General features: G+C 42.1%; 1 protein-coding gene across 4 annotated transcripts in view; it reads left to right on the forward strand.

Moving 5' to 3' along the window:
- The window catches only part of lrrc4bb (leucine rich repeat containing 4Bb), a 42,195-nt gene extending 19,175 nt beyond the window's left edge, over positions 1-23,020 (forward strand). For 3 of the 4 annotated variants that reach the window (XM_014158840.2, XM_045702556.2, XM_014158841.3), the window contains 2 exons: positions 18,811-19,413; positions 19,544-23,020. In XM_014158840.2, coding sequence (XP_014014315.1) covers positions 19,171-19,413; positions 19,544-21,559 — 2,259 coding nt within the window. In that variant the 5' untranslated portion in view covers positions 18,811-19,170 and the 3' untranslated portion in view covers positions 21,560-23,020. Of the gene's footprint in view, positions 1-9,763; positions 10,210-18,810; positions 19,414-19,543 lie in introns of those variants that run through there. The other variant, XM_014158839.2, reaches the window with a different exon arrangement.
- The last annotated feature ends 2,340 nt before the right edge of the window (positions 23,021-25,360 follow it).

Here is a 25,360-nt window from a genome sequence, read left to right on the forward strand (position 1 = left end):
TGGACTGGAAATGCGCACTGGAGGCCTGATGCGTGGGGCTGGCATAGGTGGCGCCAGACTAGTAACATGCACCTCAGGGTGAGTGCGGGGAGCAGGTTCAGGACACCCCCCGGACTGGGCAGGCGCACTGGAGGCCTGATGCGTGGGGCTGGCATAGGAGGCGCCAGACTAGTAACACGCACCTCAGGGCGAGTGCGGAGAGCAGGAACAGGACACCCCGGACTGGGCAGGCGCACTGGAGGCCTGATGCGTGGGGCTAGCATAGGAGGTGCCAGACTAGTAACACGCTCCTCAGGGCAAGTGCGAGGAGCAGGCACAGGGCGTACCAGGCTGGATAGACTCACTGGAAGCCGGGTACGTGGGGCAGGCACAGGATATACTGGGCCGTGGAGGCGCACTGGAGATCTCGAGCGTAGAGCTCACACAACCCGTTCTGGCTGGATGCTCAACCTAGCTTGACACATTTTTTAAATCTTTATTTTAACAGGGAAAACAGACTGAGACCTGGATCTCTTTTACGGCTGTGCCCTGTGTAAACATGTTGACATGTACAGTTTTAGGCATACAGACAAGAACATTTCAAACATACCAAACAAAGACATAATTCAACAGAAACAATCACAGACAACATCATATTAATCCTCCATAACATTTTTGAAATGGGCAAGGGACACCAGAGTGTCTAACTTAAGTTGGATCTGCAGTTTGTTCCATAAATAAGGTGCAAAGGAACTGAAGGCAGTCCTACCCAACTCTGTGTAGACCGCAGGAGTCTTTAATGTAATCCACATCTGTGATCTGGTTTTAAAATTTGTATATCTAGTGGAAATGGATGATGATATATATGGAGGTAGTTTTAAAAGAAGTGCTTTATAAATAAACAAGAGAGCATGTTGCTCTCGCCTCACAGATAGAGAGGCCCAACCCACATGTTGATATAGGATATAGTGATGAGTTTTGTAACTATCACCCGTGATAAACCTGAGTGCACAATGGTAAATAGCATCCAGTGGTTTTAATGTGTTTGCCGATGCATGCATATAGATAATATCACCATAATCTAAAACGGACATAAAAATAGCCTGCACAATTTGTTTTCTATTTACGGAGGACAGACAAGCCCTGTTTCTGTAAAGGAACCCTATCTTGAATTTGAGCTTTTTTCCTAATTCAGTAACATGTTTTTTAAAAGAAAGCCTATCATCTAACCATACCCCTAAGTATTTATATGCAGAGACCTGTTTGATTTGAGTACCATCCAAGCTAGTGATTACAAAAGTGTTTCTAACTGAGAGTTTAGACCTAGAAAAAAACATGACATTTTTTTTTCTTAGCGTTTAAAACAAGTTTAAGCTGTAAAAGAGACCCCTGTAGTATCCTAAAATCAGACTCCAACTGCATTAAAGCTTGGTCCGCTGTTGGAGCAATAGAGTACATCACTGTGTCATCTGCATATAAATGGAATTTACAATATCTGACATCATCACCAATGTTGTTTATATAAAGTGAGAACAATAGTGGGCCAATTATTGAACCCTGAGGGACCCCTTTAAGTAACTGTAAGGGGTCAGACTTGACCCCGTCGACCATGACGGCCTGAGTTCTATCTTTAAGATAGTCATAAAACCCTCGGCAGGCATCAGTGCCCAGTCCTATAGATGACAGTTTACTCAAAAGGATAGCATGGTCTACAGTGTCAAAAGCTTTTGACAAATCTACAAACAACGCAGCACAGTGCTTTCTATCATCTAAGGCATTTGCAATATCATTTACAACAAGCATAGTGGCCGATGTGGTACTGTGTTTAGATCTAAAACCAGATTGATTGGTGCTAAGAATACTGTTAGCAGAAAGAAAAGATTGTAACTGTTTGTTGACTATAGATTCTAGGATCTTTGCCAGACAAGGGAGCCTAGAGATGGGTCGATAGTTATCCAAATCACTACTAAATGCGAGGCGCGGGCACAGATCGCACCGGCCTGTGAATGCGCACTGGCGACACACTGCGTATCACCACATAACACGGTGCTTGCTTTGTTACTCGCTCCCCACAGTAAGCACGGGGAGTTGGCTCAGGTCTCCACCCTGACTCTGCCAAACTCCCCGTGTGCCCCCATTGGGGGGGGGGGGGGGGGGGGGGGGCTGCCTCTCGCACTTGCCTCTTGGTGGATATAGCGCCTCATAATAACGCCGCTCTGCTTTTGCTGCCTCAATCTCCTCCCTCGGGCGGCAATACTCCCCAGCCTGACTCCCAGGTCCCTTCCCGTCCAGAATGTCTTCCCAGGTCCATTCCTGATCACGCTGCTTGGTCCTTTGGTGGTGCGTTATTCTGTCAGTGTCCGTGTATAGGAGATGAGAATTAGAGTCAATCGCAGAACACCGAACTGAGTAAAACATACGTCTTTACTCCAGAAAAAGCTCATCATACAAAATCCACGCAGGGATAAAACAATAACGATACAAACAACAAACACGACCAACAGTAAAACAAAAACTAGAACCTAAGAACATAGACATAGAAAACATAGAAAAACACAAAACACCCCCTGTCATGCCCTGACCAACTCTACCATAGAAAAATAACATCATACTATGGTCAGGACGTGACAATGATTCCATATGTGTTATTTCATAGTTTTGATGTCTTCACTATTATTCTACAATGTAGAAAGTAGTCAAGATTTATTTTATTTTGATTGAAGTGGACTTAACAGGTGACATCAAAAAGTGATCATAGCTTTCACCTGGATTACCTGGTCAGTCTATGTCATGGAAAGAGCAGGTGTTCCTAATGTTTTGTACAGTCATTGTATGAGTTTTTGATAAATGTAAATCAAATTGTATCATACGTTTTTTTTTATCAACTTTTGCATAAAATCAATTTAGATGGAATATCAGCAATCTAAATTAAATGTATGGAATATACACTCAACAAAAATATAAACGCAACATGCAACAATTTCAAAGATTTTACTAGGTCCATATAAGGAAATCAGTCCATTGAAATAACTGAATTAGGCTTTAATCCAGCGCATGCATATGAATTTAAGTGTATAAGTGAAACTCATTAACGTTGTAGTTTTCTCCTGTGTTCACTAGGTGACAGCAGAGCACACTGGTTGTTCAGCGGAGTACAGCAGCAGACATATTCTTGCTGTAAACCATCAACTATGTATACATTAATCATTAGTAGTATTGTGAAATACATGTACTAAATCAGCACAAGGTACACTATAGATACAAAAGTATGTGGACATCCCTTCAAATTGGTGGATTCGGCTATTTCAGCCACACCTGTTGCTGACAGGTGTATAAAATCGAGCACACCGCCATGCAATCTCCATAGACAAACATTGGCAGTAGAATGGCTTTGCTGAAGAGCTCCGTGACTTTCAACATGGCACCGTCATAGAAGTTTTGAAACAAGTCAGTTTGCGAAATTTCTGCCCTGCTAGAGCTGCCCCGGTCAACTGTAAGTGCTGTTATCGTGAAGTGGAAACATCTAGGAGCAACAATGGCTTAGCTGCGAAGTGGTAGGCCACACAAGCTCACAGAACTGGACCGCCGAGTGCTGAAGCGTGAAGAACGTAAAAATTGTCTGTCCTCGGTTGCAACACTCCCTACCGAGTTCCAAACTGCCTCTGGCAGCAACATCAGCACATTAACTCGGCTGGAGTGGTGTAAAGATCGTTGCCATTGGACTCTGGAGCAGTTGAAACGTGTTCTCTGGAGTTATGAATCATGGTCTGGGGCTGTTGTTCATGGTTCGGGCCCCTTAGTTCCAGTGAAGGGAAAGCTTAACTCTACAGCATACAATAACATTCTAGATGGTTCTGTGCTTCCAACTTTGTGGCAACAGTTTGGGGAAGGCCCTTTCCTGTTTCATCATGATAATGCTCCCGTGCACAACACGAGGTCCATACAGAAATGGTTTGTTGAGATTGGTGTGGAAGAACTTGATTGGCCTGCACAGAAGCCTGACCTCAACCCCATCGAACATCTTTGGGATGAAGTGGAACGCCAACTGCGAGCCAGACCTACACTAATGCCTGACCTCACTAATGCTCTTGTGGCTGAATGGAAGGAAGTCCCCGTAGCAATGTTCCAACATCTAGTGAAAAGCCTTCCCAGAAGAGCGGAGGCTGTTACAGCAGCAAAGGAGGGACCAACTCCATATTAATACCCATGATTTTGGAATGTGATGTTTGATGAGCAGCTGTCCACATACTTTTGGTCATGTAGTGTATTTTCACAAAGTATTGTCAAAAGTGTCATTTATTTTCAAATAAATTGGATTTATTATCCCTGACTTTTGCTATCTGATAAACATTGGTATCTAGATAGCAAATTTGGGGCAATCATTTTCCTGAATAAGCCGTGTTAAATCTGTCACGTATTTCTTCATCATCCGATGATATAGCGAAATCGTCGTCTGAAAATGTGGACCAATACGCAGTAGAGTTGACGTTCATTTTCTTAATTTATTAAAGAACGTTGAACACAAAAAACAAGAAAACAAAAAGCACGACAAATGACAGTTTTGCAGGCTCACAAAAACACGCAATGCAAAAACAATCTCCCACAAATACAAGACAAACACACCCAACTAATATAGGACTTCCAATCAAAGGCAACACCAAACAGCTGCCTTCAATTGGAAGTCCACCCCAATTAACTCAACATAGAAACACACTCACTAGACTACACATAGAAATACATAAACATAGACCATAACTCAAAACCCGGAAATAATAAATCAAACGCCCTCCTAACTAACACACCACCCTGAACCACATAAAACAAATACCCTCTGCCACGTCCTGACCAAACTACAATAACAATTAACCCTTATACTGGCCAGGACGTGACAAAATCATTCGCTAAATATTTATCAATTCTGTGCTTGCTAAATTATCATAATTACTTCTTAATGTTTCTAAATGTTTCTACATTTTTAAAAGTAATTAAATACAAATGAATTGTTAATGAAGGGGTGGCAGGTAGCATAGTGGTTAGAGCATTGGACTAGTAACCGAAAGGTTGAAAAAATCAAATCCCTGAGCTGACAAGGTAAAAATCTGTCATTCTGCCCCTGAACAAGGCAGTTAACCCACTGTTCGTAGTCTGTCATTGAAAATAAGTATTTGTTCTTTACTGACTTGCCTAGTTAAAAAAAGTGTAGTAATGCTTATTACAAATGATCACATTTGTATTTTTTTGTTGATGGGAAAAATAAACTTTACAGAAAAATATAATGTTTATTGTTACCTTAAATAAAGTAAAAATAAATAATTTGTAAAATAAAGTTACATTTTAATTCAGTAAAAAAATATATAAACAATTCATAATATTACTTTCAGGTGAGGCATTTTGGTTAACGTCTGTCTTAATATGTTGTTTTAACTAATACATACTTGTAAACTCTTTTCTGAAAGTCATTCTTGAATATACCCTATTATATTGGAATACATCCCCACCGCATCACTGCACATACTGCTAGCAATCATAACAGGCCCACATCGGCACATAAACATGAGTGCATGCACATAACGCACGCACGCACGCACGCACGCACACACACACACACACACACACACACACACACACACACACACAACACACTGTGTACAAACCAAAGCGATTTCTCACAGACGGGAAATGATGTCAGGTCTTGTCTCCAAGGAGATGGAGGCAGTTGCTAAGATACTGTGACACTAGAATCTCTCCTCTGGCTCTCTCCCTCCCTCACACAGCACACAGCGTTGTCACCATGAATAGCACTAAATTCACTCAGTATCTATCTCTTTCTGTATCACAAATGACATTGAACGGTTTTCTATCTTTTCAGTCACAGTTATAAATAGAACAGATCCAAAAGTCTAAAGTGCCAAAATATCAATTCGTTAGCAAGCTCAAATCAGATGCCTATCAAGCAGACTGCTATTTTGTTTACTAGAATCTCAAAGCATATTTTAATGACCCACATTGTCAAACAATGCGTGTAAATAAATGTTCACCACAATAGGAATGGCACAACCAGCTTGGCTATCTGAAAAGACAGGGCATAGAGACAGCTATCCAACATCCTTGATCCAAAGTGTCATGGAATTGATGAATACGTAGCGACACCTTCCTGTGTGTCTCCACGGTCCTAGCTGCACCTCTCCAGAGCTATCAGCATGTTACATGTGTCTTGCGATGACATGCCACTGCCAAATCTCCACCCCCCCCCCCCCCTCTCTCTCCCCTGTGGATCATAACACCACGTTAAGAGTTTATGTGTTGGGATGTATTGGAGATGGTGTACATGCGCCCCTCTCTCAATGGCAGGATTAGTGCCATCCACTGTATTTCTGTCAGGTAGCCTCTCTGTACTGATGACACAAGCAATACAGCTATAAGTGTTTGTTCATTCGCCTACACACACACACACACACACACACACACACACACACACACACACACACACACACACACACACACACACACACACACACACACACACACGAACGTGCACACACACCAACACACACGTACTGCCACACATGCAATGACAGCGAGGACAGAGTGTTGGGAGGGTCGGGCAAGAGGTAAAGCAGGGGGTGGGGTGATCTTTGGTGATGTGTATGGAAACATTTTAAATGGTGCAGGGGTCGGAAGGGAAAGAGATGTACGGAGGAAGAAGAGCGAGAGAGAAGGGATTGAAAGAGAGCCAGAAAGGGAGAGTGGGATTGGGAGAGGACTAAGATTTCAGCAGGAGTGTGGGGGGAATGCAAGAGACCAGGGGAAGAGGGAGAAAGAGGGAAAAGAGGAACATCCTCCGCACCACTGTGTGACTGGAAATTTAATAGAGAGAGAGAGAGAGGTGGAGGGGGAGAGAGAGTCAGAGGCGGAGAGAGGGGGAGGGAGAGGGAGAGAGAGGCAAAAGGCACAGAGACCTCATTGCTGTGCGGCTCTTAGTGAAAGCTATCGGTGGTGAGCAATGCTCATTACGGCATTCGAGGAGAGGAAGGGGAGGAGTCGTAAAGCGAGGGAGTGGAGAGTATATCTGAGGGGTTCTTCTGGTGATACTCTTGTCTGTGCTCTACTCCACAGCCTGTACTGTGCAGATAGATGGGGTGAGGGGGAATGGGGGTGGAGGGAGGGAGGGAGGGATGCTATAAGCCACGCATTTGAACTTATCATGGGTTCATGCGGGTGCAGCTTGAAAATTGATTGAGAGCAAATGCTGTCGATTGCTGAGAATAGCTATGGTCTTGTGTTTTTTTTAAATTGGACACAACTCTCAGTGGAATGCATGGACACAGAGTGACAGGATCCAGTACATTGTACAACAGGTTACTAGAGTTGGGTGGTGTGGAGGGCCATGCTAACGTTCAAGGTGGGTGGTATACACCAAGTGGAGCAGTGTCACTGTTTCTCCTGAACTCCATTACTTTCAGTTTAGGGATCTATTTACGAGAAGGAAAGGACAAGGAAGCGAGTAACAGGACCACATGCCACACACGGCATCCCCACACACACAATTGCTGTCCAAGGCTGCTATGTCCCGACAAAGCCATTCGCTGTTATACCCATTGAGCAAAAATTCAGATCAGATAGTCAATGTTTTGTTGATTGCTTGGTTGTCCATATGTCATAATAAGCATTGTTTGGGAGGAGTGATTAATGCAGTTCAACTAGTCATTTAACTAAATTTTGCAGTAGCTTGGTGGTACACTATATTTACAAAAGTATGTGGACACCCCTTCAAATGAGTGGATTCGTGCTAGTTCAGCCACACCTGTTGCTGACAGGTGTATAAAATTGAGCACACTGCCATGCAATCTCCATAGACCAACATTGGCAGTAGAATGGCCTTACTGAAAGGTTCAGTGACTTTCAACGTGGCACCGTCATAAGATGCCACCTTTCCGACAAGTCAGTTTGACAAATGTCTGCCCTGCTAGAGCTGCCCCAGTCAACTGTAAGTGCTGTTATTGTGAAGTGGATCGTCTAGAAGCAACAACGGCTCAGCCGCGAAGTGGTAGGCCACACAAGCTCAAAGAACGGGACCGCTGAGTGATGAAGTGCGCAGCTCGTAAAAATAATCTGTCCTCGATTGCAACACTCATTACTGAGTTCCAAACTGTCTCTGGAAGCAACATCAGCACAATAACTGTTCGTCAGGAGCTTCATGAAATTAGTTTCCATGACCGAGCAACCGCACACAAGCCTAAGATCATGCACAATGACAAGCGTCGGCTGGAGTGGTGAAAAGCTTGCCGCCATTGGACTCTGGAGCAGTGGAAACGCGTTTTCTAGAGTGATGAATCACGCTTCACAATCTGGTAGTCCGACGGACGATTCTGGGTTTTGCGGATGCCCGGAGAACATTACCTGCCCCAATGCATAGTGCCAACTGTAAGGTTTATTGGAGGAGGAATAATGGTCTATGGCTGATTCTCATACTTCGGGATAGGCCCCTTAGATCCAGTGAAGGGAAATCTTAACGCTACAGCATACAATGACATTCTAAACTATTCTGTGGTTCCAACTTTGTGGTAAGAATTTTGAGAAGGCCCTTTCCTGTTTCAGCATGACAATGCTCACGTGCACAAAGCGAGGTCCATATAGAAATGGTTTGTTGAGATCGGTGTGGAAGAACTTGACTGGCCTCCACAGAGGCCTGACCTCAACCCCATCGAACACCATTGAGATGAATTGTAATGCCGACTGCGAGCCAGGCTTTATCGCACAACATCCGTGCCCGACCTTGTGGCTGAATGGAAGCAAGTGCTCCGCAGCAATGTTCCAACATCTAGTGGAAAGCCTTCCCAGAAGAGTGGAGGCTGTTATAGTAGCAAAGAGGGCACCAACTCCATATTAACTTCCATTATTTTGGAATGAGATGTTCGACGAGCATGTGTCCACATACTTTTGGTCATGTAGTGTAGTTTAATTAAATTAAAACGTACGTAGTGTTTTTTTTTTGCCATGTAGCTTGGTAAACTATATTTTTCAGAGTCGCTTCCCCAACACTGCTAATAAGCTGTATGCCATGACGCCGCAACCTTAGATAAACTACAAAAATACAAAACCCTAATTGAAAAGCCATTGCCTCAATGTTTATTTTTTTCTTCTTCTAGGAAACCTTTGTACTCTGTTAAACCAATGTTGATTGGTCAGGTCAGGTCTGATATTTGTAGGCCGTCATTGTCTATAAGAATGTGTTCTTTACTGACTTGCCTAGTCAAATAAAGGTTAAAAAAAATACACATTTAAATAAGGCAACATTTGTGCAACAATAGTACAACTGAAAATGCCCAGGGGGTAGTGAAATAGCTACTTTGCCCAAAGGCCCAGTGGCAATATGCTCACTCACTCTGAGATGCAATTGGGAAACAGCAATATCGTGATCTCAAAGCCACTAAGCACACTGCAGAGAAACCTCATGCAACTTTTCCTGAAATGTACCGAATCAATCAATTAATCGAGCAATAGAGTGCTGAGTCATATCAAACACTTAACACTCTGTGACCACTGTCAGTAGCCCACCATAGATCTATCTAGGTTCCCTCAAACCCACTGGACCTGATATCCCACTCACCCTACAAACATAGGTTATAGTAGGGACTGCACAACGATTGCAAAGACCATGAGTATATTGTAGTGCATTAGCGCCACATGTCTTGGAATACATGGCGAGTTCCTTGATCATGGCCCTCCATCATAAATGGTTGGTCTTCTGTGGTCCATGTTGAGAGCTTACGCTGCCTTCGTGGCATTCAGCTGCAGACCTACGGAATGTGCGTATACTGCCGCTTATGCTGGAGCGCAAAAATACTCTGCCCAACGGGCGCCGTCGCGTTTGCTGCCTGCGCGCGTCTCCAAGGATAAGAAGACGCTTGGATGCATCCAATCCGGATTTCGTTTTTATTTGAACTAAATACCGCTTTATAGTTTGTAACGTTAACGTTTCTTCACCCTTTTTTATGGTGCGTGTGGATTCTGCTTATATTGAACGTGCTATCGGTGTATGAAGTCCCTGTTGCGTTGCTGCTGCGGAAGACTAGAACAAGAGCCGAACTCACAGCCGTGGAAGCGAGCGAATCAATTTAGAGAAGAGAAAATGAGAAATAGATAGAGAGGTTGGGGGACTGACGAGAGGAGAGGGCTCGAAAGGAGAAGAAAACGTCGACCTCACGCCGCAGCAATTGAAACAGAAAGGTATGAGTCTATTGCACATAGCCTAATACTGGTAGAAACGTCTGAAAAGACAGTCGTAGTCAACCTATTTCTTATTTTGGTTTGTTTCTGCGGATATCTGGTGGCGACATTACGGTTTTATTAGCTAAAATAGCTAAGTATAAATGGATACACGGCATAACTAGTAGGTTCCAATTAACGTTAGACATTTTGAAAATCAAAGCTGATGTGTTGAAATGTATTCTTAAAATCATTTCAACCCTAAAAGCTGTTGAAATCATATTGTCACCATATGTAAGCCTATTCTGTAGTAATATACCTTCATAACGTTAAATATCATTATTCTTGTTGCAATTGTGTAGTTGTCATTATTCCACATTCAAAGAGACAGTCGATGCAAGCCATTTTGTAATGCAGCATGTGCCGAATTAGGCCTATTCTAAGAATTTCAATTGCGTTCCATAGAAGGTGCGCCGTAGCGCGAGGCCAGCTGCATTAATGAAATTATATGTTCATTTATCTCCACTAGGGTGTATTGTGCTTTGGCCATACATTGAGAATAGATGACACCCGTTTGTCATATAAATTCCTTGGAAATGATCTAATTCGATTTTTTATTCCAGTGTTTACACTCTCCATTCTACGCTGTAAAATATCAGACCAATTAAGGAGAGAGAAAAAAATCTCTCCTGCAATTGAAGTGTTTGAAGCACCATTATGACCTACCTAATTTCCCCAATAGGCTAAAGCTCTGATTTCCACTATTTTGAATATAGCCTCCTCCCAACAGGAAGCCCACTTCCAACAACTCCGAATCAATTTTGTGTTGTCATAGTTACAGTAGGCCTAGACGTTAGCGCTGTTGCAGTTTTGTGTTAATCTCAGACCAGCGGTAAATATCAGGCCTAATTTAGCGTGGTATTGGGTACTAGGGGGTAACTAGCCCCCTCTAAAGAACAATGTCTAATTGCTCATTCAATAAAGCAACGGTTTGGGAAATAAATGGTATTTGGATGAATGCCATGCGTAGGCGAATGAACTATAAAGGATAATAAATGGCTACAGTTGACATTTTTTTCATGAAATGTTGTTTTTAGAAAAGGGCCGTTTTTGTTAAAGTACCGGCGGCCAGTTACCCCGGTAGAAGATTACGGAATAGGGTTTCACAAAAGTGTGTTAAAATCCATTTAATCAGTTGTTTTTAGAAATTCTTTAGTACGTAATACTTAAAAGCTACTTAAAAGCTACGTCTTGTTGACTAATTTTAATTATTTAAATAAAATATGGGGCGAAGGGTGTTGCACATGCCAACATTAATATCCGCACCATGAGGAGATTTGATGTAAAGTCCCTCTTTTTAACTCACCTGCACCTGCATTTTCTTTGTTCTTCATTTTCCATACAATCCATGATGTACAATTGAACTAAATATTATTTGAATAATGCAAGATTTGAAATCCCAGCAGTCTTTAAAATTACATTCAAGAGCAAAAGGTTTTCAATCTTTGTTTTTAATTCATAAAAATAAATATTCATTGGAATGGAATATAACTAATAACATTACATAACATTGGAATATAACATTTAATAGCAACAACAATAACTTACCTAATTAACTCAGTGTAACATTGCTATGGCAACTCTCTTATGCTCTATTATTGCACGATTCTAATTTGTACAAAGGTCACAAATAAAGATATCCCCAGTAAAATTGAAGCACAACTCATGAGCCAACCTCCTGCACTGCTCACACCTAATCCCCACCTGTGACTGAAAACAAGTCTACTAGGTTTTGCTGTGCAAAATAGCTAAAAGGCTATAAAGTCACATTAACTGTAAGCTATCAGTCACTAGTGGAAACATTTACAACTGCAATTAAGTTACGTTATCTTTTTATGTATTTTACCTTTGATGATTTGGTAGTAAGGTTGCTAGCTAGCACTCCTAGCAGCTAATGCTAACTAGCTGGGGGGGGAGTTGCCCCCAACACACTCATCCAACATATTACTACTTTACAAATAAAAGATCTACATGTTTCTCTCTAAACACGTGGATAATTCATCTTAAGGCTTTCCTCCTTGTATATTTAAAAAACAACTATAAATCTAACGTCATTGGAATATATCTATAACTTTTTCAAATTTTCCGAAAATCAGATACATTTACCAGAAAATTGTTTTGTTGAAATATCTCCAAAAGTTGTGATGACACAGAGGATTTTTTGTTGTTGAGCAAGACCAGTGGCAGCCAGGGAAAGAGTTGGGAACCCTACAGGATCTCTCTTTATGCTCAGGTAGCCTTTAGCCCGAGGATATTGAAAACAAAGCCACAATTGGTAACACTTTACTGTGACTTTACTAGACTGCTGTGCTTTATAACTTGTTATAAGCATATAAGCTATGAGCCTTTATAATGTCTTATAATAAGGCTTATAACAGACTTATGTTAGCCCTATGTCTCTATTATGTATCAACATTTCAACTTACTCAAAATGGCTGTTATTTATTCAGGATCATTTTGACACTATTATAATAGTCTACATTATACACTCGACAATGCGTTATAACTGCATCAAAATGGACATTATAGTTGCAGGCTATTGAAGTCAATTGAAACCGCTGGCTAGTTAAGTAAAGTGTTACCCCACTATTCACCTCAACAGATCCAAAGAATAAACCATTGGTAGACAGTGATTACACAATAATCATGTGTTGGTGTAACATTTGGCCAGCATGTTGCAGATCATTTGTTTCTTCACGACTGAACGCTTTCTTCTCCCAGAACTGATTGTGTGTAGTCGATCAATATCTACATGGGTGCAACTGCAACCAGCTCTTGACATGAGACAAATTCATTGCATCAGTGTAAAGACTAATGTATGGGGGGAAAGAGTAAGAAGAGCCTATGTCACATAGGAATAAAACCGGAGCCATTTTATATGGACATAATGTAATGTTCTGTATTTGCGACAGGAAATAAAAAGGCTACAGTCTACTCAACCTTGTCTTCCACTGAAGGTGGAATGTGTGGTGTAGGGTAACTCAGGTGTTCGAGTGTTTTTTTTTCCAGTGCTTTTTAGTGTAACCCAAGATAGGCAAAAGCTATCTCCCTGACAGAAGTTCACTGTAGTTGAAGGGAGTAAAGGGCTAGGGGTTCAGTAAAATAAGTAAATCAAATAATATGGCACACATTTGTATAAGTTCGCTGGTCTTACTGTGATAGACACATTGAATTGAGAGAAAATGTTATGATTTGACATGTCTTAGTAGACTATAGGTAGCCAGTGTTCACCTACAATAAGAGCATGTGCACTATAGAAGTGCATTGTTGCAGATGCCTGCCTCCACAGTGCACAGCCTGTACGAGAGAGTCGTCTGAAAATAAGAGATACTGTACATCCATGGACAACAATATGTGTTCTGTTTTGATGGCTTTGGAAGGAGTCTTAGTAAAGAGGAATCATTTCCCCATGCAGCCATGAGCTCATAAACTTGCTTTACAATGGTGTGTCTCTCTGTTGTTTTGTAAGACCCAACATACACTTCTTTTGTAATAAAAATGGACCTTTGCTGATCAAGATCGCCACAATAAAAAAGAAGGTTTTCACAGTGATGGATAAGTCCAACACTGGTTGATTCAACGTTGTTTCCACATCATTTCAATGAAATTACATTGAACTAACGTGGAATAGACGTTGAACTGACTTCAGTGGGCATAATCTCAGAGATGTCATACTGGAGTGTAGGCCCCACATTTTTAAAATGTAATTTCAATTTAAATGTAACCTTTATTTAACTAGGCAAATCAGTTAAGAACAAATTCTTATTTACAATGACGGCCACATAGATCGTGAAGGGACACCCGGGGCAATTATTGAATATATTCCCCTCCCCCAATGCGACTGTCCATTGCAAAGACCGGTAAACTATCTAATGCACAGTGACACAACAATCATTTGTCTCAACGTTGAAATTATAGTGGAGAATCATGGATTTAAACTTTACTTTGGTGTGTGCAAGTGTTGTGTGTGTGTGTGTGTGTGTGTGTGTGTGTGTGTGTGCACGTGTGAGGGCGGGTAAAGAACATTTCCACAGACCTATATTTAGGATATTCTCCATCATAAGCTTCTTAAAAGTCCAATGCAGCCTTTTTTCCCCAATATTAAATCATTTCTGGGTAACAATTAAGTACCTTACTGTGATTGTTAAAATGGTCAGAAATAAACAAAAATAGCTTCTTAGCGAAGAGCAATTTCTCAGGCAAGAATTTTGCCAGGACTGTCTGGGAGTGGTCTGAGTGGGGTGGGGAAAAGTGAAAATGTCCTGTTATTTGCAGAGATGTTTGGAATTGTCTTTCTTATTGGTCTATTAACTAATTTACTGCATGGTGATGTCACCATCGAAGGCCGAAACTCCATCCCACCAAAACAGGCTGAAATTTCAGGTGGTCTTTTCAAACAGCTCTTACACTAAAAAGGCGTTATCATCATTTTCGCAATTTTACAGTATTATTCCAACCTCATAGTGTGGAAATATATATAAAACACAGGAAATCAAGTTTTTGACTACACTGGGCCCTTTAATGGCTGCTTTAAGACTTCAGCATTATTTGAACACCCATTGATGTGGATCTAATCTGCAGCCTATGCGCAGATTAGGATTCATGAAGAGTTTGTTTCCCAACTCTGTGATCGTGAGAGGCAGGGGTTGGCTTCAGTGTGTTCAATGTGTGCAACGTATACGTTTGAGGGATCATCTCTGGATCAGGTACTTTGACGTTGTGGTATGGGAAGTTTGTGTATTTTTCCTTTATTTATGTTAAGTTTGGTCTAAAGATATCGTGGACTCACTTAGGCTACTCAATCATTTCAATATGTAGGCCTAGTTCTATTACTAGAGCTGTAAACCACCAGCCAGATATTTCAGATTGGTTTAGAACATTTGTAAAGCATAACTTTTTAATGACCCCTTTGTCAGAGAAAGAAACATGCTATGTCTACTGAGCAAGTATGGGCTGTTGACATGCAGGCACCCGACAGTGTAACATAGCCTACTGAACCCTAAAAAGCTTTTGACTTACACTGAGAGGCCAGTTTATTAGGTACACAAATCTAGTACCGGGGCAGACCCCCCTTTTCCTCCAGAAAAGCCTGAATTCTTCGGGGCATGGAAACGTTGCTCAATTGGTATCAAGGGACCTAACGTGTGCCAGGAAAACATTCCCCACACCATTACACCACCACCACCAGCCTGTACCGTTGACACCAGGCAGGTTGGGGCCGTGGACTCATGCTGCTTACGCCAAATCCTGACTCTGCCATCAGCATGACGCAACAGAAACTGGATTTCGTTGGACCAGGCGATGTTTTTCATCTCCTCAATTGTCCAGTGTTGGTGATCGCATGCCCACTGGAGCCACTTCTTCTTGTTTTTAGCTGATAGGAGTGGAACCCGGTGTGGCCGTCTGCTGAAAAAGCCCATCCGTGACAATGATCGACGAGTTGTGCGTTCTGAGATGCTGTTCTGCACACCACTGCAATGTTATTTTCCTGTTTGTGGCCCGCCTGTTAGCTTGCACAATTCTTGCCATTCTCCGTCAACCTCTCTCAACAACGAGCTGTTTTCGCCCACAGGACAGACGCTGACTGGATGTTTTGTGTTTGTCACACCATTCTCTGTAAACCCTAGACACTGTCACACGCGAAAACCCCAGGAGGCCGGCCATTTCTGAGATACTGGAACCGGCGCACCAGGCACCAACGATCATACCGCGCTCAAAGTCAATTAGGTTTCTCGTTTTGCCCATTCTAACGTTCAATCGAACAGTAATTGAATGCCTCGATGCCACTCTGCCTGCTTTATGTAGCAAGCCACGGTCACTGTCTGTAGGAGCAAACCATTTTTGTGAATGGGGTGGTTTACCTAATATACTGGCCACTGAATGTAGGTGTTAAATGAGTGAAAAGTGAGACACTGATTGGTTTAAAATGACGCGCATACAGTAAAGCTGCTACAGTAGGTATAACTACAGCGTGGGATACATTAATTTGATTTATTACGTTTATTTAGTCAGGGACAACGTACAGAAAAAACATACGTCTCAGAAGTGAGAAGTGATGTGTTGCACCAGATTTAGCTAACAGCTACTTTACATCTGCAGTCCCCAGGCATAAACATGAAAACATTACATACAGAAGGACAACATACATACATCAGATTTCTTTAAAACAGAAGTTAGGACACACAGACACATTTCAATACGGAGGTCAAGACATTACACATAAAAGTCAATGCGCATATTACTGTTGCACCTAGTAATATTCAAATCGAAATCAGGATAGGGCACTGGGCAGTGAAACACAAGATGGTGTGTGAGCCGGTTGCCATAGCAACCGGGTTTCTAGGACCGCATGCATTCATGGCACTGCGTAGGAAAGAGGATGTTTTGGGTTTACGATCTGACTATTTACCAGAGAGGTATGATATGAATGGATATACAGGAATTTGAGCACAGGTAGCTTCAGTTTGAACAACAGGGCCTTGGACCACATGTAGTATTGTATTGAGGTTCTGATAAGGGTCTCCATATTTCTCGGTCTTAAAGGGACAGTACGGGGTAGTTTGTGGGAAGGAGGATGAAGGGAAAGGAAAGGGAAAGGGGGATACCTAGTCAGTTGTCCAACTGAATGTGTTCAACTGAAATGCATCTTCCGCATTTAACCCAACCTTCTGAATCAGAGATGAGAGCGGGATCCCATGTTTGTATACAGGCTAATTTGTGATTTGTGATTTGAAAGCATAGTGTAAATTCACCTGATCGCTTCAGGTTTTTGATAGAAGAGGTATCATTTCATATTTTTAAATTTAAGGTTGTCTAACTATACAAATACTTTTTGAGATCAACTGACACTAACCAAAGAGTTTATCAAATCGAACAACTCCTGTTTCATTTCATATTTCAGAATGACAGTGTCTATGTTAGCTATTTTACTTCCCAATTTGTAGAAGCAGAAATTGGCAGAAATTACCATGTAAAAATTATATGGTAAACTGGTACCCAGCAATAACCTATAAATTACTTGTTTGTGTCTTCATAAGACAACTATTTTCAAATGTGGTATGTGTACATCATGAGTAGCCTGATGGTATCACACTAGAGGTGCAAGGGCTGAGTTGCTTAATGTAAAACACGTTCACTGTGAAATGGGCTACTGAAATGATACAGCCGCAAGGCTAGAGGGTACATGTTTAACCCGGGTTCTTTCACCCCAATCAAACCCTGAAGGGCTATTGAAGGATGCAGACCAGTTAGGAGTTACAGATGTAAGATCTTCATTTTTGCTGCTGAGAAATGCAAACATGCAATGTATTCAAGGTTTACAAAGGCTTCAAAAGTTTGTCATTTCAAACTTAAGATTTTCAGACAAGATTTGCTGATACCAACAATGTATCAACCCCTACAAAAAAATCCATGAATTATAATCCACATAATAATTCAAATGCCCTGTTGCTGCAGGATTCTTTTCCTGCTGTAGCAAACTGGCTCAAATTAAGATCCAGCATCTGTACACTTGGTTGTGGAAGCACCCCTCGACATCACAGAGCATACCCTCCAGTTCCTTGTAATCAAAAGAACTGATTGTGACTCAATTAATATCTGTCTTGCAGATCATTAGGGCTAGGTCACCATACATTTGATGTCGGGAAACTTTTTGCTGTTTCCCCCATGTAGCAGTAGTTGTGTAGCAGTGATTCTAAAAAAATAAGTTATACCTCATTAAATAGAATACCAAACTAACAGTTCAATGCTTGCTTGTTATAGTCTTTTAGAGTGATGTTGGCATGTGTTCATGTTTATTTTTTACACAAATACTTTTTCTCCAGTCCAAATACATTACAGTGTGTATGATTATGCTCATAAATAACAAAGGTGTTTTGTTTTTGTCTCTCGTCATCGAGTAATGAATTATACACTAAAGTTTATTTCATACTTTGCTCGAGGCCTGTGGTTTCTTTGAGTTTTGACACACCTGAGCTCTTGAGTTAAAAAAAATATTTTTTAAATTTGTGATCCACTTTTTGAGCAAACTCAGAGTATCAAGCCTTGACTAAAATGTTTCCCCTCGGCCTATGAAGGATTACATTTACATGATTTATTTATATTGTCAATGGCATACAAGGTCCAACTGAAACTTGACTTCCACTTGTGGGGGGTTAACTGCCTTGCTCAAGAGCAGAATGACAGATGGGATTCAGACTGGCAACCTTTCGGTTACTGGCCCACCGCTCTAACTGCTAGGCCACCTGCCGCCTTTAGTAAATAGTAGGTGACTCAACAGTAAGCTCTAGAGCCTAATTTATGAGAACCAACGCTTTAGTGTAAACCTGAAAGCTGACATGCTTTCCAAACATGTTATATATTGACCATCAATCTTGCAATTGCGTTAAAAGTCCAACATGATTCTATGTTTCAGTGCCCACAGAGAGTTCACAATGCTTCTATAGTTACAGAACTCATGCTTTGTGAGGTTGTCTGATCCCTCTTTCTTTCTTTCTCTCTCTCTCTCTCTCTCTCTCTCTCTCTCACTCTTTCTCTCTCGCTCTCTCTTCCTCCCCTATACAGTGAGGAGCATCTACCATCCACAGAGATACGCCTATCAAGAGCAGATTCACCAAACATCTACTTTGTTGTTCTAATAATTGTCATGGGATCTACAAATACATAATTCCCTAAAAAGCTGTGCTGAAAATTAGACGGCATTTTATATTTACACTGACATTAACATAGTCAAGTGAGGAAATATAAATGATAAATCAAGAGAACATTTAATATCTAACAGTTCTTCACAGTTATTAAAAAGACTTGAAAGAGAAGAATAGAATGGATTGGTAAAATGAACAACAAGAGAACCACTTAATTGTCTTGTATCAGAGGGGACTTATCAACATATTAGGACTAGGGGTGGGTCATGACCCATTTGCCATGCGTGTTGTCATGGTGACCAGCCCCTCCACCCCTTCCCCCCTCCTCTGGTTGGTCCAGCTTTTACTGTGGCTCCACCACCATGGACCTCAGGTAACAGAGGCCGCGCCCCCATGTCCAAACCCCTGTAGCTGCTCCAATCAGGCAAGCCGAGTCATCTGTACAAGGAAGAGTTTGGTGGAAGTACCGGATAGTATTTCTGTGAACACAAGATACCTTAACCTACAAGAGAACACGATTGAGGTAAATATGCCTTTCTCTCATTACGTTTACCTACAATCCATACATGTACGCATATGAAAAGAGTATGCTTTACGGCAGAGCGGTTTCATATGGCTACAATGTACCAACGTGTATTTATCTCTCTTAACAGGTGATCAAGTCTGACACGTTCAAGCACCTGCGGCATTTGGAAATCCTGCAGCTTTCCAAGAACCACATCCGACAAATCGAGGTGGGCGCGTTCAATGGCCTGCCCAACCTCAACACCCTGGAGCTCTTCGACAACCGCCTCACGCTGGTACCGTCGCAGGCCTTTGAGTACCTCAGCAAGCTGCGGGAGCTCTGGCTACGGAACAACCCCATCGAGACACTGCCGGCGTACGCTTTCCACCGCGTTCCCTCCCTGCGCCGTCTCGACCTGGGCGAACTACGGAAGTTGGACTACATCTCTGAGGCCGCCTTCGAGGGCCTGTTCAACTTGCGTTTCCTGAACCTGGGCATGTGTGGTCTGAAGGAAATCCCCAACCTCACACCCTTGGTCCGACTGGAGGAGCTAGAGCTGTCTGGGAACCAGCTGGGGAATGTCCGGCCCGGCTCGTTCCAAGGCCTGGTGTCGCTGCGCAAACTGTGGCTCATGCACTCCAAGGTGACGGTCATTGAGCGCAATGCCTTCGACGACCTGAAGAACCTGGAGGAACTCAACCTGTCCCACAACACCTTGCACTCGCTGCCCCATGATCTCTTCACCCCGCTGCACCAGTTGGAGCGGGTGCACCTCAACCACAACCCCTGGGTGTGCAACTGTGATGTCCTGTGGCTTAGCTGGTGGCTGAAGGAGACGGTTCCCAGTAACACCACATGCTGTGCCCGCTGCCATGCGCCCCCAGGCCTGAAGGGCCGGTACATTGGTGAGCTGGACCAGAGCCACTTCACATGCTACGCTCCCGTCATTGTAGAGCCACCCACTGACCTCAATGTCACAGAGGGCATGGCTGCCGAGCTGAAGTGTCGCACTGGCACCTCCATGACGTCTGTCAACTGGCTCACCCCAAATGGCACCCTCATGACGCATGGGTCGTACCGCGTCAGGATCTCAGTCCTTCACGATGGAACCCTGAATTTCACCAATGTGACTGTGCAGGACACAGGCCAATACACCTGCATGGTGACCAACTCTGCCGGCAACACTACGGCAACCGCAGTGCTCAACGTGTCCACCTCTGACTCCAGCAACCCTTTCAGCTATTTCACCACCGTCACTGTGGAAACCGTGGAAACTAACAATGGGGAGGATTCCGCTGCAAGGCAGTACATCAACGAAACCTATGTACCGCCAGATTACCTGGGTCCCACTGTTTCAGGAGGGGTACTGGGTAAAGGCAGGGCTGGATTTACCATATCTCCATCTCGCTCATCTCTCTCCTCCCTGTCCCCGCAAGCCACCAGAGCTCCTGAAAAGGCAGTCACAGTGTCGATAATGGAGGTCACGAACATCCCTGGCCTGGACGACGTGATGAAGACCACCAAGATCATCATTGGCTGCTTCGTGGCCATCACCTTCATGGCGGCCGTGATGCTGGTGGTCTTCTACAAGCTGAGGAAGCAGCACCAGCTGCACAAGCACCATGGCCCCACCCGCGCCATCGAGATCATCAATGTGGAGGATGAGATTGGTGCCGGGGCCGGGAGCGGCATCTCAGGGGGTTCGACCATGCAATCCGGGTGCGGAGGAGACGGAACCTTGAGGATGCATCACCCGGAAATAGTCAACCTTCCCAACATCGGGCGATCAGAGCATCTTAACCATTACTACAAGGCCAATCATTTCAACAACAACGTGATGGGTCTGAGCATTGGAACAGGGGCAGGCGTCAGTACTCTAAGCAACAAGAACAACCCGTCCCCACTGAACCAGCAAGGCCAGGATATCCCCATCTCCTGTACACAGGTTCCAATCTCCTCAGCCGCTTTCCAGACCATGTCCGGAAATGGCGCCAACACCAACCCTCTTTCTGTTTCCCCACCTCTGCCGATGTCCCTCCCCATGTCCCCTATGGGATTACACGGATCGATCAAGGGTTTCATGGGCCAGAACCAGAATCCACAAATGGAGCCTCTTTTGTTCAAGGGAAACTCAAAGGAAAACGTTCAAGAGACTCAAATCTGAAAAAAAAGAGTGAGGAGAGAGAGAGTGCAAGGGAAAGACAGAGAGGGGATTGATGGCCTCTTTACGTGCCGAACGATTAAACACTACAGTGCATTGACATTACACCAGGAGAGGGGATAGACTGACACGGCAATACACAAACACATAGACTGGTCAGCGACAGTGTACTGAGCCAAGGATTACCACAATGGGCTACTTGTGTTTGTAGTAACGATCACGGCAATGGAGTTCAAAAACGAACATCGCTACAATGTAAATCTGTGCCAAAGCAAATGTTTCTTGCAGTTTCTACGAGTTGTATTCACATAGAAGAAACCGCCTTTCCAAGTACTGTAGCTCAATCCCCCAAGACGTGGTGGGCCAGTAAGTCAAGACTTAAGTCACGCACAGCACTGACTACATTGAAGTTTGGAGACATTGCAGAAAAAATGCTAGAGACATTTCTCTTTCACAGAAAATACTTGTGCAAGACACTCTCATATGAACTCAATAGTCTCCCCTTGAGGCTGTAGGTTGGCAGAAATGGAAGGACAAAAGGTACATACAGTACAGTACAGTACAGACTACTGTGAAAATCCCACAGATACATAAATATATTTTCATTTGAATATGTTACATTGCAGACTCTAACGCAGAGATATTTTGGAGGATGTATGAGCAGTAGTAGTTTGTTTTGTGAATAATCAGGGGCGGTGATTGTGAAGGTTGATTATATGATACATATGTTTTGAGTTTGGCTACTCCTCGAATACATAAGGGCTCAATTGCAACACTCATTGTGAATCTATGAATTTGGCTGCCATGAATTCTGAAGAATGGTTGGAGAGTTCCCCTAGTTTTCTGTTTGGCGAGCTTTTTTTCCTGTGTTTCACTCCCTCAACCGCGACAATAACTGGACACTTCTGTTCTTGTTTGTTTTTGAGAATATATTCCACATGTTCCAGCAGGCTACTTGATTATTCAAATGAGCGCTCCAGATGCCAGCATATACGTGTACCATCAGCAAATTTAGGTGAAATAACAAAACACATCAACAGTGAGCTAATACCTTGCAAAGACTTGTATGGGCAATGGGAAATGTTGACAAAGTGTAACTCGATCAGTAGCAAGATATGTGCTATAAGTGGTGAATTTGATATGAACTCCTTTCTCATGGTGACCATTTTGATGCTACATAACGCTGTCATAAGGGTGATTAAATGCCTGTCTTTGCAATGGCATTCAGTGGGTGGATTCGGCCACATTCTTTGGTTTAGTGGAACAGAAATGTATGATAATAGTATTTGGTTGTACGACAATTGTACGAACCATCTTTTTACGGTGTACCTTTCATGTGTTAATACCATTTAAAGCTTTGTGCATTTAAACTATGTCTTCAATTATTTTTGTTTAGTTTGATATAACGTGTACAGTTGTCTAGCCATGTATCATTCACATGAAATAAATAAATCATATATCGAGGTCTGGGCGGTCAATTGAAACCAACTGAAAACATGCAGTAGTTATAAAGAGTGATCAGTAGGCTACATATTTCAATCTAGGTTGAACCTATATGGTATACGATACACCCATTAGTCATCTTGGTAATCATATTATGATGTCTGTTCTTTTTATATCTCAAGACCGGCTTTTAGTCATTCTTATGAGGGAGTTACATTGGCATTAAAAGGCTGCTTAAAATGACACAGAATCCAGTTTGTCTCCTTAACCCCAAGAAAGTGATGTGAATCAACACGGAAAACTGATATAAAAATGGTTGTTGCAATTGAGAGCAAACTGAACACGCCAACTCCATTCAAGTGAAAGACAACTGAGATTAGACGTGTGTGATGGTAACGCTACCCGCAGAAGTCTTTGTGTATATGGAGGGGATCTTGCACCAACATGCTGCTCTGTGTAATTTGCAAACCACTCAACAATCGCTATTGCTGCACCCCTCTCTCCTCGCGGTGCTGCATACATTTTCAGTGCTTGAGTGGGTGGGGAAGGCTGGTTCTTCTGATCTACTCGTTGTTATACTCCCGTAACGAGTGCATCGTTTATTTTTTAGGAAATAATGATTCTGATAATGATCAAAACAACCATGATAATAATAACATTAATAATAATATGGTCAATTCTGATAGAATTTGTGATAATATCTCTCGTACATTTACATATGGATTTAAGTTAGTTCGATCAGTGTTAAGATATGAGAGGAACATACCGAACAACATACCAATAACAGGGCAGAATCACTTGTCGATGCAATTTGTCTGCTCTCAATGTCGCTCAGTTTATGTGTTGCCTGTAGTCTTCCTGAGATGAGACAGGCAAAACGGCCAACCAACCAAGGAACTATTAGGGAGTTGTAAAGCAAGGTTTTCCCTGATGTTTTACACACATTTTCAGTAATTATGGCACTCCTCCTCAAAAGGAGTGAAGTAGGATGATGATATAGTATTTTAGTAATGTGGCCCGGCAGAGAGTTCAACTGTTTCCCTACTGAGACGCTACTAGAATATAAATGAAGACTAAAAACTCCAACATATGGCTGCACTGTTGATGACAGTTGATGTGCTACATTTGGTAACTGTGCTGTCAGATTTCAAAGAGCATATTAAGTACCTCCTGAATATGCTAGTAGAACAAGAAATTCCTTTCTTGGAATTATAGTATTTGGCCATGTTTGATGATCAATATGAATATTGTAGCATCACTGTTGTTACAACTGTACCATTGGAGAAACAAATCTATTATTTAAGCCATATTACTATTAACATTATTATGTTATTATTGTTATTATTATTAGAATTATCATAATTATCAACAACCCTGTTACACCCTGAAGATAGTGGTGCGGTGAATTTGATGGAGGAATTACACAACAGGAAGTATTATACAGTTACTACTAAGTCATGCCCCGAGTAACAACATCAGAAGAGAACACATGAACTTTGTCTTCTTCACAGAAGAAGATGATGATGGCCTCTTGCAACAGATGTAATACTGAGTGTGTTGTTTGTCCCACCTCTTGGTACAGCTGGATGCTACAGCCCAGATGCCATTACTTTTGGTGTTTGGAGCAATAATTGGATAAATTACACAGAATGTAGATTACTATTACTTCAGCCACAAAATTGTGAGAAAATAATGGAATACTGTATTCTGAACCACAAACTGACCTTTTGGTACAAGATTCCATTTGATAAACAGAACAAGAAACTGAACTAGGTTGTTGTTTGGAAAGCTTTTTAATGATGTGAAATACATGAAGTGAAGCTATAGAAAACATATAGATTTCTTTAAATGCAAAATAATAAAAGTGTCATTTTTGTGTTCATTTGTTGACATTTTTTTCCGCAAGTGTTGGTTGTATCTAAAGTGTAATATTATTAATATGGTCATTATCAATGTACTGTCATCTGTATAAATCATAAACCCAGGGATACAAAATGGTGGAGTAGAAGGTTTGAAACACTATACTATTTTTCTATAACTTTGGCCAAATCAATACATATGGTATTTACACTTCTATGATTGTCATACAATGACTGAGAGGTATTGTACGTTGCTGTCTATGCCAGTTTGGCTTAACCTTCTGCCAGCTGTAAATCATATTTCACATACAGAACTATTCAACACACATAGTTCCAATTCAGTTGTTGTTGTTGTTTTCCCATCTTGAGCACCACGTACTACAGAAGTTTTAACATTTAAGCCGGGGTCACATGATGATACATTAAGTTCTGGCGTGGATTCGGTAAAACAAAAATGAAATGAATTCTGAAAAATATAAATTATTCTGTGTGTTCTGTCATT

Source organism: Salmo salar, chromosome 19 (assembly GCF_965601325.2).
Source record: "Salmo salar chromosome 19, fSalSal1, whole genome shotgun sequence".
NCBI classification, from domain to species: domain Eukaryota; kingdom Metazoa; phylum Chordata; class Actinopteri; order Salmoniformes; family Salmonidae; genus Salmo; species Salmo salar.